Source organism: Bos indicus x Bos taurus, unplaced genomic scaffold, assembly GCF_003369695.1.
Source record: "Bos indicus x Bos taurus breed Angus x Brahman F1 hybrid unplaced genomic scaffold, Bos_hybrid_MaternalHap_v2.0 SuperScaffold_100135, whole genome shotgun sequence".
NCBI classification, from domain to species: domain Eukaryota; kingdom Metazoa; phylum Chordata; class Mammalia; order Artiodactyla; family Bovidae; genus Bos; species Bos indicus x Bos taurus.
In genome coordinates, this window is record NW_020867067.1 from 915177 (window position 1) to 932137 (window position 16961).

General features: G+C 40.6%; 1 protein-coding gene across 2 annotated transcripts in view; it reads right to left on the reverse strand.

The window, feature by feature from the left end:
- The window catches only part of LOC113888439 (multidrug resistance-associated protein 4-like), a 159651-nt gene that overhangs the window by 68376 nt on the left and 74314 nt on the right, over positions 1-16961 (reverse strand). For both annotated transcript variants that reach the window (XM_027535568.1, XM_027535569.1), the window contains exons 19-20: positions 15474-15553; positions 1397-1547 (exon numbers count right to left, since the gene is read on the reverse strand). In XM_027535568.1, coding sequence (XP_027391369.1) covers positions 1397-1547; positions 15474-15553 — 231 coding nt within the window. The remainder of the gene's footprint in view (positions 1-1396; positions 1548-15473; positions 15554-16961) is intronic.

A 16961-nucleotide genomic window follows, 5' to 3' on the forward strand; every position in this document is an offset into this window, starting at 1 on the left:
ATTGCAGCCTACTAGGGTGCAAGAAAACTCAAATATTCCACAGGTGCCAAAGTACTAAGACTCTTCAGATCAAATATTGAGAAAGTCCTGTACTTCTTCTTAAAAAAATTCTCACGAGGTGCCCTTCTCTCCACTTCCATATGGATGGGAAATGGCCCTTCCTCAGGCAAAACTCTCTGTCAACTGTTTATAACTTTTAAAAAATATATATAACAATTCTACTTTCATTATTTTTTAATATTGATGAAATATGTGCATTAATGAGATAAATTCAATTATTTCATCATCTGTGATTACCTGTAGAATAGAATGATTAATCATAAAATGTGTTTCCATTATTCTATTTTTTTTTTTTTTTGCTGCACCTTGCAGGTTCTTAGTTCCCTGACCAGGGACTGAATCTGTGCCCCAGCAACAAAAACACAGAGTCATACCCACAGGACCACCAGGGAAGTCCCTGCTCCCCATTATTCTGCAACTAGGAATTTGAGTGGAGTAATAAACTAAATGCACACTGAACAGATCCCCCTCCTGTGTCCTCCTAAGGGATTATTTTCAGCATCATTTATATGAATGACTTTGAGGAAGGTGGGACCATAAACAGTGTGGAATCACCCCAAATATTAGTAATGATAAAGAGCAAGCCTGCAAATAACAGGGATTATCTTTTCAACAGGGCTTCGCTGGTGGCTCAGACAGTAATGAAGCCACCTGCAATGGAGGAGACCTGGGTTCAACCCCTGGGTCAGGAACATCCTCTAGAGAAGGGAATGGCTACCCACTCTAGTATTTTTGCCTGGAAAATTCTATGGACAGAGGAGCCTGGTGGGCTGCAGTCCATGAGGTCGCAAAAAGTCGGACATGACTGAGTGACTACCATGTATTTTTTCAATACATTTAACAACTGCAACTTACTTAAACATGTGAAAAATGTATTTTTCAAATCTATCACTTCTGACACATATTTCCTGAGGTTTCCTTTCCTTTTCCTAATCATTTCCTTTCCTTGTCATTTCTGGTAACTTTAGGAGAAGAAAAAAATCTCTATTTTCCTTCTACATTAGTTCCAACATGATGAAATATTTTTAATAAAAGTATTTATAGAGTGGATACTCTGTGTTAGGAAGTGTGTCATGAACAAGACAGAAACAGTCCCTGTCCTTGTGCTCACATCCATACTCCTTGTGCTAAAATGCAAAACTGCAGCTAACCTGCCATCAGTTCCATTTGCCTTAAGGACCACACTGACTCACAGTGGCCAATATGTTCAGCCTAATGTTGACTTGGTGAGAAATTCCAGAAGACAAAATCTGCAGAATTCCAGAGGCCTGGTGAATTACGGTGTAAATGGAGCCATTCTGCATAGCCATCCCAACCTGAGAGCCCTGGTACTCACTTGTACATTCCAGGCGTTTCACATTTCGTGATGTCCTAAAGAAATACCACTGGAGCACAAAGAAAATGATGCCAAAGGGAACCATAGGTATAGCAATCCAAGGAATCGCAGCCACCATCACTCCCACCACACCAACCACAAGCAGAAATGTCTGAAATAGTGAAAACAGATACAGAAGCCTTCTTATGAAGGATACTTTTCAAAGATAAACTGTAACAGTTCGTTCTGTTGGGATCAAACTCCTTTCCTTGAAAAGACTGGTTGTAACATCAGGGAATGCTTTCCCTTCCAAAGAAATAAAATTATAAGTGGTCCTCATGATATTTAGTGTATGTGCCAAATACGATGATAAGAACTTTTTAGGTATCAGCTCTTGTGATATACTCAGTAGCCCTATGAGGCAGGCATTACTAGTTTTAACAAATGAGAATATTTGAAGTTCAGAGAGTAGGAGTTGAATCCCAAACTATCTGGAGTCAGCAGGTATTATTCAAAAGATGAGGGAGCAGGTATCACAGGTGAGGAATCCAGATGTCTCAGCTATGCATGGAGGGATAAAGAAGTGGTTAATTACAAATTCAGTGCCAGAAAAGTAGGACAAGACAAAACTTAAATGTTGATCTCTGGAAGTAGGGATTCCTCTTTCTAGATTTTCTATCCATAGCTAATATTTACTGAGTGTTGACTGTGTACAGGGCTACACCTTCAAAGCTTCACATGTATTAACTCATTAATCCTCACAATAGCTCTATCTAGTAACAGTATTATCTCATTGTACAGATGGAGAGAGTGAGGCTCAGAGAGAGGAAATCAACTTGATGGACACTGCAAAGCCTAAGTCATGAAGCTGGGAAGCCCATGTAATAAGCCTTTATGACATGTTTAAGCTTGCTCCCAATAGACAGTCATCTTTCTATCATTATACTAAGTATTTAAAATTCCCAAGGCTAATGATTTTAACAACAGCAGATCCCATTTACCAAGTATTTACTGTATGTAAGGCACTGTGCTAAGAGTTCCATGAACATTCTCTTAATCATCACATTATCCCATGAGGTGATTTTATCTTGGGAAATTATCTTGGTCTAAAAAGACAGTAGGTAGAATAGAAAATGAAATCATTGGTTGACACTGATATAAGTATCCATCTTTAGCAGGAAAAGTATGATACCTTTACTTTTCAGCATCAAGCAATAAGAATGCAATCAACACTTAGTGTCTGCCTGCTATACAATGGGGTTGGGGGGGAGGGATGTGCAGATTTAGTCTGGTCCAAGACCTCTGAAGTTTGTGATCTCAGGTGGAGACAAATCCATAGTGATCAGCACAAGGCTGAGAGTGCTGGGAAAACACAGGGAAGAATTCGGGAACATTTTTAGATAATTCTAAGAAGAGACTTATAGCTGAAATTTACAGAGTGGTTTAACAAACAAAGAGTGGCAAGAATAATTTGCAAGCAGCAATTACAACTGATGGAAATTTTGACCAAAAAGGAGCTGGGATGAGAAGGCTGAGATGCTTGTCTGAGTTAACACTGGTTGGTCTGTGTCCTCTCTGCACCAGGACCTCCCCACCTTGTGACCCAGGGCAACTGGCCCAGGTGTGTCTCTGCAGGATGGATTATGGGGGTAATGTCTGTATCACAGAGATTTGGGTTATCATTTCACAACTCTTCCTGATCAGTTTTCTCAGAGTATCTTCACAACCATCTTCTGAATGAGAAAAGCAAAAACTTCATTTCCATTTACAGATATGATATAAAGATGGAATGGTAAGTGGTTGTCCTAAGTTTTCCCAGGAAGGACTGCAGGTCAAGGAGAAAGACAGGAGCAGTTTGTACTCAGGGAATCCCAGAGCCACAGCTGCAGGCAGGAGGAGCCTGGAAGGAGGAGGAAACATCCAGAACTGTGACTCTGTCCAGGAGCCCTTGGGAACCAAACTCTATCATCTGGATGGAGACCCATGAGCTTTTCCTGTTTCTCCCACACCTGCCATGGTATCAAAGTAAAACCCAGAGTGAAGAGGATGGATTCTGAAGGAATACATTCCAGTCATAAGTGGGGAAAGATAGGCCTGACTGACTGCTCTCCTATTAGACCTACAGATGAACAATTGCTTACAGCCATTGCATTAAGTATGCATTCCAACAGCTACAACTTTCACGCTCATGGTGGGAGGGGGGTCCTACCAGCTCCTTCTGTGCCTGGTCTTAAGTCACTTGGCTTGTCATTGTTGGTTGTCAAAAAAACCTACTAAAATGACAATAAAACATCCAAATTACAGCTTTTTTAGCAGACTCACATCATTTGATGGGTAACATTCATCAGTTTCAATAATCTGGCTCTTCCCAGGAGGGCCTATTAAGACTAAGCCCAGTCTGGCAGATAACCTGGGAAGCAGAGTTAAAATAAAAATGAAGGGCTCCACAGGAAGTGAGCTGATGCATTTTCCTCAGATAATCATTGAAAACCTATTATTAATGCTCTCAGAGCTCCAAAGTTAGGTCACATCCTTCAGATTTCATGGCCCTAAATTCTGAAGCAATTCAAAGAGGATGTCTATAACATCTACTTGTAGGTAGTAGTATATCTACTCTCATTGTGGATTGAATATTATATATATATTTAAACATTGTATGGTTTACAATTATATGTATACACATTTGTGAAGCTTTTATTGCCAGCTATCTCAAGTCCTTTATAGAAGTTGGCAGAAGGTGAAAATAGTATCTAAACAAAAAGTCATTTGAGAGAGCAGTTCTCCTGGGTTCTCTTACTCTACTGCTCTCTGCCCGGGTACCCCTTCCCAATAAAATCTCTTGTGCTGCTCTTTGTCAGCACATGCGTCTCCTCAGACAATTCATTTCTGAGTGTTACACAAAAGCCCACTTTCCTGCCCTGGAAAGGGTCCCCCTTCTTGAAACAAATGGCAACTATGGTGGGGTCTCTTCTTTGCTGTGATTGACATCCTGGCCACTCGGGGTACTCAGGGATCAGCTTGCCTGCCAACGGACCAGACCCAGTGGCCACAAGTGGGACTCTTGTCCCTTGTCTTCTCCTGACACAGAAAACTGGCCAGAATGCTCCAACCAGGTAAGGAACAGGAACATTTACTGATTTTTCTCCCCTTCTTTCTCTCTTTCCTCTCCTTAACCCTTCCTATCCTATCCCTTTTTTTTCTAGTCCCCCAGTCCTGGATGCAGGAATCTGGTCAATGGGCCTCAGCCTGAGCTGAGAATTGAAGGCTGATAACCTCCTCTTGGCAGAGAACTCGAATTCTGGTTCTGTTTTGGTCTGTTCTGGTTTCTGGTAGGGCCGAGTTCCAGTCCTCCCTTCCCTGGTGGCCAAGGGTAAAGTCCCGTAATGCCTGTGTATCTGCAGGTGGCAGGAGACATCTGTAAGGCCACCCCTTTCGCCCCCCTCTCCCGCCTCCTCCTCCCTTTTTTTTCAACCTGGCTTCCTTTCCTCCCCTTGAAATCTCTAAAGACCTGAGATATTTTCATTTACTCTGTTAGTACTTGGATCTGAAGTTGTGTGTCTCTATAGGAGGTTTTCTGAGAGACTGTAACCTTATATTTAAGGGAAGGTCTGATTAGCACTGACAGGTCTATGTGTGTGTTTTATACTCTGTGTTCTGTGTTGTGATTTGTGATGGCCATTTTGCTTTGTGTGGCCACCATTTGGTTTAGACCTGCGGCCACTGTGTTAGAACTTGATTTTCATTCCCTGTGTCTTGACACCAGGGCTCTCAGGAACACTTATCCAGACCATCTTCAACTCCTAAAACTTAGGGGAAAAGCTTTTAAAAATTTTATTTATTCCAACTGTAATTTATAAGTTAGCGAATTTTATATTGTAATATCTAATTCATGACTAAGTTTAGAAATGAAGCTAGATCTTGTCTTGTGTCTGTCTGAATATGTGTATGTCTTAGTATGTCTTTGTCTCTGGATAATATTTTTGAGATTAATTTGTAAATGAGCTCTATTTAATTGAGTTAAAGAAAAGTAAGCACTTACAAATCAAATAATTCTAAATTAAACAACGAATTCCAGTTTCATATGAACTGGGAAATATTCAGTATTAAATTCATATCTGGTAACAAAGACATGTCTTTAGAACCATCAATAAGTATAAATACTTCTGTTGCACTTAGGTTTACTAGAGGTAAAAAAGACTGTTTTCTGTTACAAATTTGTCAACAAGAAATGTACCTGATTATGGAACATACTTTAGGGAAACTAAGATGTGTTTTAAGTAGAAGAAGGTATGAAAAAAATTACTGAAGAGCTATGCATGATGAGGATTTTCTAAAACTGGATTACCATCAGTTGGATAAATGGATTTTCTTAGGAATGACACAGCCATAGGAAAATTGGTTAGAGCCAACTATGTCCAAATGACGGAGTCAACTTTTACTCAATCATGAGCCTCCATATATATGCCCATTGTGGCGTATCAGCAAGCTAAGTGATAGACCCATCAGCCTTGACTAAATGTGACAGAATGTTCTAAACCCTTTTGACTGATTTCTTTGACAAAACTTTCTAAATTGAATTCTGTTGAAGTTCCTTTGTCCTCTAGCTAACTTCGGCTTGCTTCAGAGGGCTCCTGAAACATCCCAAAGAGAGATATTAAACTAATTGCATTTATTTGATTGGTTAACTTACATGGGAAATACTATAAAATGAGTAATAAATCCTATCAGGTTGTAATGTATGGTAAATATTCAGTTCAGTTCAGTTCAATCATTCAGTCATGTCCAACTCTTTGTGACCACATGGACTGCAGCACGCCAGGCTTCCCTGTCCATTACCAACTCCAAGACCTTACTCAAACTAATGGCCATCGAGTTCGTGATGCCATCCAAACACCTCATCTTCTGTCATCCCCTTCTCCTCCTGCCTTCAATCTTTCCCAGCATCAGGATCTTTAACAATGAGTTAAATCTTCCCATCAAGTGGCCAAAGTATTGGAGTTTCAGCTTCAACATCAGTCCTTCCAAAGAATAGTCAGGACTGATTTCCTTTACAATGGACTTGTTAGATCTCCTTGCAGTCCAAGGGACTCTCAAGAGTCGTCTCCAACACCACAGTTCAAAAGCATCAATTCTTCAGTGATCAGCTTTCTTTATAGTCCCACTCTCACATCCATATATGACTACTGGAAAAACCATAGCTTTGACTAGATGGACCTCTATTGACCGAGTAATATCTCTGCTTTTTAATATGCTGTCTAGGTTGGTCATAACTTTCCTTCCAAGAAGTAAGTGTCTTTTAATTTCATGGCTGCAGTTACCATCTGCAGTGATTCTGGAGCCCAAGAAAATAAAGTCTGTCACTGAAACAATGGATTGTTTCCCCATCTATTTGCCATGAAGTGATGGGACCAGATGCCATGATCTTCGTTTTCTGAATGTTGAGCTTTAAGCCAAGTTTTTCACTCTCCTCTTTCACTTTCATCAAGAGGCTCTTTAGTTCTTCACTTTCTGCCATAATGGTGGTGTCATCTGCATATCTGAGATTACTGATATTTCTCCTGGCAATCTTGATTCCAGCTCTGCTTCATCCAGCCCAGCATTTCACATGATGTACTCTGCATATTAGTTAAATAAGCAGGGTTACAATAAAGGGTTACAATATATAGCCTTGACATACTCCTTTCCCAATTTGCAAACAGTCTGCTATTCCATGTCCAGTTCTGTTGCTTCTTGACCTGCATACAGATTTCTCAGGAGGCAAGTAAATTGGCCTGGTACTCCCATCTCTTGAAGAATTTTCCACAGTTTATTGTGATCCACACTGTCAAAGTTTTTGGCATAATCAATAAAGCAGAAGTAGACTTTGTTCTGGAATTCTCTTGCTTTTTATATGATCCAACAGATGTTGACAATTTGAGCTCTTGTTCCTCTACCTTCTCGAAATCCAGCTTGAACAGCTGAAACTTCATGGTTCACATATGTTGAAGTCTGACTTGTAGAATTCTGAGCATTACTTTGCTAGCGTGTGAGATGAGTGCAACCGTGTGGCAGTTTGAACATTCTTCGTCATTGCCTTTCTTTGGGACTGGAGTGAAAAGTGACATTTTCCAGTCCTGTGGCCACTGTTGAATTATCCAAACTTGCTGGCATATTGAGTGCAGTACTATCACAGTATTATCTTTTAGGATTTGAAATAGCTCAAGAAATTCCATTACCTTCAGTAGCTTTGTTTGTAGTGATGCTTCCTAAGGCCCACTTGACTTCACATTCCAGGATGTCTAGCTCTAGGTGAGTGATCACACCATCATGGTTATCTGGGTCATGAAGATTTTTTTGTATAGTTCTTCTGTGTATTCTTACCACCTCTTCTTAGCACTGTGTCTCCCAGATCTAATCCTTTGAATATATTCGTCACCTCCATTGTATATCCATAAGGGATTTTAGTTAGGTCAAACCTGAATGGCCTAGTGGTCTTCCTTACTTTCTTCAATTTAAGCCTGAATTTTGCAGTAAGGAGCTCATGATCAGAGTCACAGTCAGCTCCAGGTGTTGTTTTTGCTGTCTATATAGAGGTTCTCCATCTTTAGCTAAAAAGGACATAATCTGATTTCAGTATTGATCATTTGGTGATGCCCATAGTTAGAACTGTCCCTTGTGTTGCCAGAGAGTGTGCTTGCTATGACCAGTGTATTCTCCTGACAAAACTCTGTTAACATTTGCCCTGCTTCCTTTTGTACTCTAAAGGCCAAACTTGCCTGTGACTCCATGTATCTCTTAATTTCTTACTTTTGCATTCCAATTCCCTGTGATGAAAAGGACATCTTTTTTTGGTACTAGTTCTAGAAGGTGTTGTAGGTCTTCATAGAACTGGTCAACTTCAGGTTCTTTGGCATAAGTAGTTGAGGCACAGACTTGGATTACTGTGATGTTGAATCATTTGCCTTGGGAATGAACTGAGATCATTCTGTCATTTTTGAGTTTGCACCCAAGCACTGCGTTTCAGACTCTTGTTGACTATGAGAGCTATTCCATTCCTTCTAAGGGATTCTTGCCTACAGAAACAGATACAATGGTCATCTGAATTAAATTCACCCATTCCCTTCCATTTTAGTTCACTGATTCCTATGATGTCAGTGTTCACTCTTGCCATCTCCTTTTTGATCACATCCAATTACCTTGATTCATGGACCTAACATTCCAGGTCCCCATGCTATGTTGTTCTTTACAGCATTGGACTTTACTTTCACCAACAGACTTATCCACAACTGAGCATCATTTCCTTTTTGGCCCAGTCACTTCATTCTTTCTGGAGCTATTAGTAATTCCCCTTAGCTCTTCCCCAGTAGCATATTGGATACTTTCTAACATGGAGGGCTCATCTTCCACTGTCATACCTTTTTGCATTTTCATACTGTTCATGGGGTTCTCATGGCAAGAACACTGGAGTGGTTTGTCATTTCCTCCTCCAGTGGACCACATTTTGTTAGAACTATTCATGATTATGTATCCAGCTTAGGTGGCCCTGCATGGCATGGCTTGTAGCTTCATGAGTTACACAAGCCCCTTCACCAAAATATGGCTGTGATCCATGAAGTGGGAAAGAACATGAAGAGTCAGTTATTTATGCTCAGCCAAGATGTTTATTTTTTGTTGTTCTTGCTGTTGTTATTTTCTTTTCCTGAATGAGGGGTATGTGAAGAAGAAAGGTTTTTGCAATTCAGTTTTCATCAGTAAATTACAGCATTTTGCTGAGGGCAGCTGTGTGCATCTTCTCATGCTCAAAGCAGTCCCAATTTTTTGAAATTTAATGCATGATTTTTCTAGTACTTTTTATTTATTTTTAATTGAAGGATAATTAAAATGCCTAACTCTAACTTCCACATCTTACTTTCATTTCACTTGTTTTACTAGTAGGAAGACTTCTAAAAGGAGATGATTTCAAAGAAAAGAACTATACATAATTGAGACTCCTTACTCAATGTTATGTGGGACTTTGGGAAACTGTATGAAACTTACATTAATCTGTATTCAGATTAATCTGTATTCAATGCACAATTGTCAGTTTTGAAAACAACTGATTTGTATTCTGTGAGTCTATACAAGAAAGTGTCCATTAAATTTTTCAAGAATTACAAACCTAGAATCTCTGTAATACAAACTGATGAGATGGTATTTATGGGCCTAGAAACTGTGTCTGACAATAACTGTAATGCAACATAATGCCAGTGTCACAAGACAATTTTTCTCACTTAAAAACACATACGATGTTTTAAAAATAACTACCCATTACTTAGTGCTCAACATGCATTTAGATGTTATGCAAAGAATAATATTAAAACAACTTCATTTTGTCTTCCCACAACATTTATGGAGTTAGTATTATTTTGTCAATTTTACTGAGAGGAAACTGGCTTTGTTGGGGAAAGACAGGAAGAGGGAGAGCTCAGATTCAAGCTTGGAAAGGGAAACTGCAGGGCTCCCCACACCACTGCACTTTAAAGCTGTTGCCATCATAAATGATTATCAGGTGGAATCACACTACATAAATTGATTTTTTATGCTGCTTTCCCTTCATCCTTTTTGAAATGCTGAACAGCTCCAATTTGCCCAACAACTATAATGTGACTGAACAGGTGACATATCTGGTATCTGTAAGAGTCAGTGTACAGGATGGTGCACAAACCCATGATCGCCTTCTGGTGGGATGTGGTCTCTGAATGACATTGTCTGAGTAGATGTTCTGTCCTGAAGTGTAGACCCACTACTCAGAACCCAGGGTTTTCTTTAGCCACACTTGGCATCACTATTACAAAATATTAAATAAATTATCTGAGCTATCATTTATGGGAATGAGAAGGAATTAAATGAGGAAAAGTATATGAAATATACTCTTTAGAAGTAACATAAATGATCAAGAATCATCTAAGGTTTATCATATACACGAAGGAGAAGCAGAACCATCATAAATGAGTTTGAAAACACTCGGCATGAACTAATTCCTTTAAAACAAAATTGAACAACCCCCTTCCAGCCTTTTCCCTTCCCCCCTCTCAGCTGGTGATAGAAAGACTGGTTCTCACACAGGAACCAGCAGCACCTCCAGCCCCACCATCCACAGCAGCAGCCTTCCCTCTCATCTGGGATCAAAGGTCACCTCCTAGAAGCTCTGCCACCTCCTGGACCAGGCTCCCTAACTGCCTCCAGCCTCCACATCCAGTTTGCCTTCCAGGACTTCCTCCACAGAGCTCCCACAATTAGGATTCCAAAGCTATCAAGGGGTGAATCTCTGGATGTCTTCCTTCCCTGGGGGACTGGAAGAGACCCATGATGGGAGGGCTTTGTGCCTGACTCACCCCTGTGAGTCACCCCCTGTACCTCACGGCCTCAATGCTTGCTTGTTGAAGGGAAGGACGGAAGAGAGGGAAAAACCACGAACCATTGCTCATACTCCCCTCCCAAAAACTAAAATCTCAAACAACTAGCAACACCTCCTTAGCTCCTACATTCCAGATGGGCCTCTCTTCTGATTCATTCAAACTCCTTCCAGCCTGTCTTAACCTCAACTCCCTCCATGCCTCCTGGATTTGCAGCCCTTTGCTCTTTAACTCCTCCCATCTGAAATCTGCTCCTCAGGTCATCAGATGCCTCCTGATTTCAAATCAACCAACAGGTTTCCACGGACTCACCTTCTCGTTTGCACTGAACAGACCTGTCCTTCCTCAGGTCTGTACCACATCTCCTTCTCTCGTCCTTGCTGTTCATCATGTGCCTTCTGTACTTCCCTTCTCTCTCTGCTTCCTCTCTGAATATCAAGGGTTCCATAAGCTTCTGATATTAGGTCCTAAAATGCTTCCCTCTCTCTGGGAAATATTGTTATTTTCACAGATTCAACTACTGCCTGCTCAGTGAGGAAAATACAGGCTCCATGCTCATCCCAGGTCAGTCTCTCAAAGGGGAGACTCTTACTTCTAATGAACTACAGGATGCCTCCACCAAACTTCAAGATAAGTGAACTACGAATGGTAGAAGAGGGACTGGAAAACAGCTTGACTAGAATATTCTCTCCTCTTCAATGAGAATATTCCCTGCTGAAGTCAGGTAGCATCTGCTGCTGCTGCTAAGTCACTTCAGTCATGTCCGACTCTGTGCGACCCCACAGATGGCAGCCCATCAGGCTCCCCCGTCCCTGGGATTCTCCAGGCAAGAACACTGGAGTGGGTTGCCATTTCCTTCTCCAATGCATGAAAGTGAAAAGTGAAAGTGAAGTTGCTCAGTCATGTCCAACTCTTCGCAACCCACGGACTGCAGCCTACCAGGCTCCTCCATCCATGGGATTTTCCAGGCAAGAGTACTGGAGTGGGGTGCCATCGCCTTCTCCAAGGTAGCATCTACATGTCATCTAAAAATATGTTATGAATTTTGATTATGACAGAATATTCTAAGCACACACTGGAAAACCAACCTTGGCCTACCTTGCTGTAGCAAAGAAACAGAATCTTTCACAAAATCCTTTCAAAGTAATTCACAATCACTATCAAAACGTGACACTGTTTTAGGAAAAAATTGTTTCTGGGGATAAATTATGTAGCTAAATCCAACAGGACACATTTAGAAAATAAGTTTACAGAAGAGAAAGAAAAATAAACATCTTTGCAATAAAAGTTCTCTGCCTCTGAGTCTCAGCTTAGTTCTCATTGGTAACAGTGGAATCATTGCCCACAGGCTATGCCGTCTGAAGGCAAATGTTCACTGCAGCATTTCTATGTGCAGCTTTTGATACATGCACTTCTTTTTCAAAATTAACACTTGGAAAGAAAAAGTAAATTCCCCACATGCTTAATCACTGAAATGGAGACAGAATTAAATAACAGGAAAAAAACAAAACAAAAAACACTCCATATGAACAACAATACTGAATGTGGGGATGAGATCTAAGATGACTCAACATCATTCCTTAAAACCTCAAGTTCACAGACAGAGGCTGGATAGTGGGTATTCCTGTAGGTCTTTCTCTCATTGTCTTTTTTTAAAGACACCTTAAGGCTGAGCAATCAACTCGTGAAAAGAAAATATGCCTACAAAATGAAGGACATTTCCTGAAATGATTTTCATCTAGAGATCTCTTCAAGAAAATTAGAGATACCAAGGGAACATTTCATGCAAAGATGGACTCGATGAAGGACAGAAATGGTATGGACCTAACAGAGGCAGAAGATATTAAGAAGAGGTGGCAAGAATACAGAAAAGAACTATATAAAAAAAGATCTTCATGACCCAGATAACCATGATGGTGTGATCACTCACCTAGAGCCACATATTGCTATGCATAGCTTTTGTCAGGGAACCCTGCCCCTCTGCCTGAATGTTAAACTAAAGTGGCTTTTCCCAGCTCACACGGAGACAATCTGACTGTCATCACCTGTGAATGGCTGCAGAAAAGAAAAAAAATAAATAAATGAATCTCCTCCTAATTTGCAAGATAAATGGCCTTTTAACTTTATTTCTTCACCTCTTCTCCTCTATGTTCTATCAAAGAACCTGGCATCTGGACCCCAATAAGATGGTTATTTTGAGACATTAGTCTGCCCTCTTCTCAGACTGCCAAGTTTCCAAATAAAGTTGCTATTCAGATAATCAGGATGGTGTGATCACTCACCTAGAGCCAGACATTATGGAATGCAAAGTAAAGTGGACCTTAGGAAACATCACTACAAACAAAGCTAGTGGAGGTGATGGAATTTCTGCTGAGCTATTTCAACTCCTAAAAGATGATGCTGTGAAAGTGTTGCACTCACACCAAAAAATCTGCAAAATTCAGCAGTGGCCACAGGACTGGAAAAAGTCAGTTTTCATTTCAATACCAAAGAAAGGTAATGCTAAAGAATGCTCAAACTACCGCACATTTGCTCTAAATTCTCCAAGCCAGACTTCAACATGAAGTACATGAACCATGAACTTCCAGATGTTCAAGCTGGATTTAGAAAAGGCAGAGGAACCAGAGATCAAATTGCCAACATTTGGATCATCAAAAAAGCAAGAGAGTTCCAGAAAAACATCTACTTCTGCTTTATTGACTATGCCAAAGCTTTTGACTGTATGGATCACAATAAACTGTGCAAAATTCTTAAGGAGATGGGAACACCAGACCACTTGATCTGCTTCCTGAGAAATCTGTATGCAGGTCAAGAAGCAACAGTTAGAACTGGACATGGAAGAACTGACTGGTTTCAAATAGGAAAAGGCTGTATACATCAAATATACACCAGTATACATCAAGGCTGTATATTGTCACCCTGCTTATTTAACTTACATGCAGAGTACATAATGAGAAATGCCGGGCTGGATGAAGCACAAACTGGAATAAAGATTGCCAGGAGAAATATCAGTAACCCCAGATATGCAGATGACACCACACTTATGGCAGAAAGTGAATAACTAAAGACCTCTTGATGAAAGTGAAAGAAGAGAGTGAAAAAGTTGGCTTAAAACTCAGCATTCAGAAAACTAAGATCATGGCATCTGGTCTCATCACTTCATGGCAAATAGATGGGGAAACAGTTGCTGACTATATTTTTGGGCTCCAAAGTCACTGCAGATGGTGATTGCAGCCATGAAATTAAAAGATGCTTACTTCTTGGAAGGAAAGTTATGAGCAACCTAGACAGCATATTAAAGAGCAGAGACATCACTTTGTCAACAAAGGGCCGTCTAGTCAAGGCTACGGTTTTTCCAGCAGTCATTATTGGATGTGAAAGCTGGACTATAAAGAAAGCTGAGCGCAGAAGAACTTATGCTTTTGAACTGTGGTGTTGAATAAGACTCTTTAGAGTCCCTTGGACTACAAGGCGTATCAAACCTGTTCATCCTAAAGGACATCAGTCCTGGGTGTTCATTGGAAGGACTGATGTTGAAGCTGAAACTCCAATACTTTGGCCACCTGATGCAGAGAGCTGACTCAATTGAAAAGACCTTGATGCTGGGAAAGATTATAGGAGGAGAAGGGGACGAAGGAGGATGAGATGGTTGGATGGCATCACCTACTCAATGGACATGAGTTTGAGTAAACTCAGGGAGTGGTGATGGACAGGCAGGCCTGGCATGCTGCAGTTCATGGGGTCACAAAGAATTGGACACAACTGAGTGACTGAACTGAACTGATTGTCCTTCTTGAAATTCCCAGGTGGCTCAGTGGTAAGAATCTGTCTGCAATGCAGGAGACGCAGGAGACATGAGTTTGATCTCTGGGTCAGGAATATCCCCTGGACAAGGAAATGGCAACCCACTCCAGTATTCTTGCCTGAAAAATCCCATGGAAGGAGGAGTTTGGCCGGCTGCAGTCCATGGGGTCACAGAAGAGTTGGACATAACTTAGCACCTAAATAACATTGTTCTTGTTAAAGTATTATTTTCACCCTATTTTTAACCAATCTTTTCTTTGTAAGTAACCACACCTGGCTTTATCTAAATACAATGGTGCAACAAATACTTGTCTCCTGTGGGAGTACAATGCATCATGCTCGTGCTCTGTTGTGTCCAACTCTGCAGCCCCATGGACTATAGCCCACCAGGCTCCTCTGTCCATGGAATGTTCTCAGCAAGACTACTGAAATGGGTTGCCATTTCCTTTTCCAGGGCATCCTCCCAACCAAGGTATCAAATCCACATCTCTTGCATCTCCTGCATTGGCAGCTGAATTCTTTACCACTGAGACACTTGGGAAACCCAATACAATGCATAATTTTGTCAATCTAGGCTATCTTTCCATGAGTGGTATTATTTCCATATTATGAAATGTGCCCACAGTAAAGGGAATCCACACCAGACACCTGGAAGGCAGAGGGAGAACCACTTACCCAGCATGTCACTGTTTCAGACCAACCTTGACGTGACTGTATAGACACTCGTGCCTCAGGGGTTACTTATGTTAATTCACCCTCCCAATCAGAACTGCACCTCTTTCTCACAAACACAGCATTTACTGAGGATAACAGGACACACTGCCAGGTTGAAAGGCCCACCCTCAGCCCCTGTGAAAAATCCTTGAGAAACAGGCACTCTGCTCTTCCCTGTGAGAACTCTGACAGGACTGATACATTACCTGGATGAAATCAAGAAATATCAGGGGCAGTAACTCATCCATATGCCCAATGTCTTTGGTGAAACGATTCAAAATTGTTCCTGCAAGAACAGGATATGAGAAATTACTCATTTGCTCGATAGGAACTTTAAGAGAAACAATTCATGAACAAATAAAAACAATATTTTTGAAGAATATGTATTTCAGGTCTTCCCTGGTGGTACAGTATCCCCATTATAGGGGACATGTGTTCAATCCCTGGTCCAGGAAGATTCCACATGCTGCAGAGCAACTACGCCTGTGCGCCACAACTACTGAAGCCCATGTGCCTAGAGCCTGAGCTCTGCAACTGAAAAAGCCACCACAATGAGAAGCCAAGTCACTGCAACGAACAGTAACCCTTGCTTGCTGTAACTAGAGAAAGCCCACATGCAACAACAAAGACCCAATGCAACTAAAAATAAATAAATAAATCTTAAAAAAAAATAAAGTATATGTATTAAATATTTAATATATTGGGCTTCCCTAGGGACTCAGTACAGATCTCCATTGTGACTTTCAGAGATATAGCCTTAAAAAAATATTGGTCCTGAGAAATTTATTCAGTGTTTTTCCAGGTGACCTCTATACATTGAGGTTATTAGGTCTCCAATAGACCCAATGGCACCCCACTCCAGTACTCTTGCCTGGAAAATCCCATGGATGGAGGAGCCTGGTAGGCTGCAGTCCATGGGAATATAAAAGAGTAGGACACAATTTAGCGGTAAAACAACAAAGTTAATATATTACAAATTCATATAAAATAAGCCAATGTCAGTGACAAAAAGAAAGACAAAATAGGATGATACCTAAAGAGAAACAAAAATACCACCAAATGGCAATGGGTGGGGAAGTGAAACTGAGCCCTGATTTTTAAAAGAATTGTGGGATCTTGTGGCAGTATCAGGAAGAGTTGGTGGATTTGAGAATGTTCCTTCCCTTTAGAGCCATCCCATCTAAGGCTCACTCCAAGTGTTAAATCAGTAAATAAACAATTGCAAAATACCTAAGTTAATCCTAATTGTCACAACAATTTTGCTTTAATTATCAAGATTAATTTTGCCAAGTGATACTTTCTAAATAAACATAATTATAACCTCTTTGTAATTTTTTTCCCTCCAGATGGCACACAGCACCTCACATTTTGCGAAATTTTGGATTGTGGCCATTTCTAGGTTGTGAGTTTACTACTGGCTTAATAAGTCACTGTTTTCAGAGGTATACCAGGTATGACAAGCCCAGACTTACGAATAAGCATCTAAGACCACAGGGATGTAGGCAGGAAAACAGAAATATTACTAAATGACTAAGAATCAGTTATCATTGATTTTATTTGCCTTCTCAGAATCCACAATAATAGTATATCCTTAAGGCTGCAATATGGGGATATGGAAATTTCCAGTAAATATCTGGCATAAACTAAAAATGTCACATGTCACATCAGTAAACAAAGGATGCTGTAACCATCAG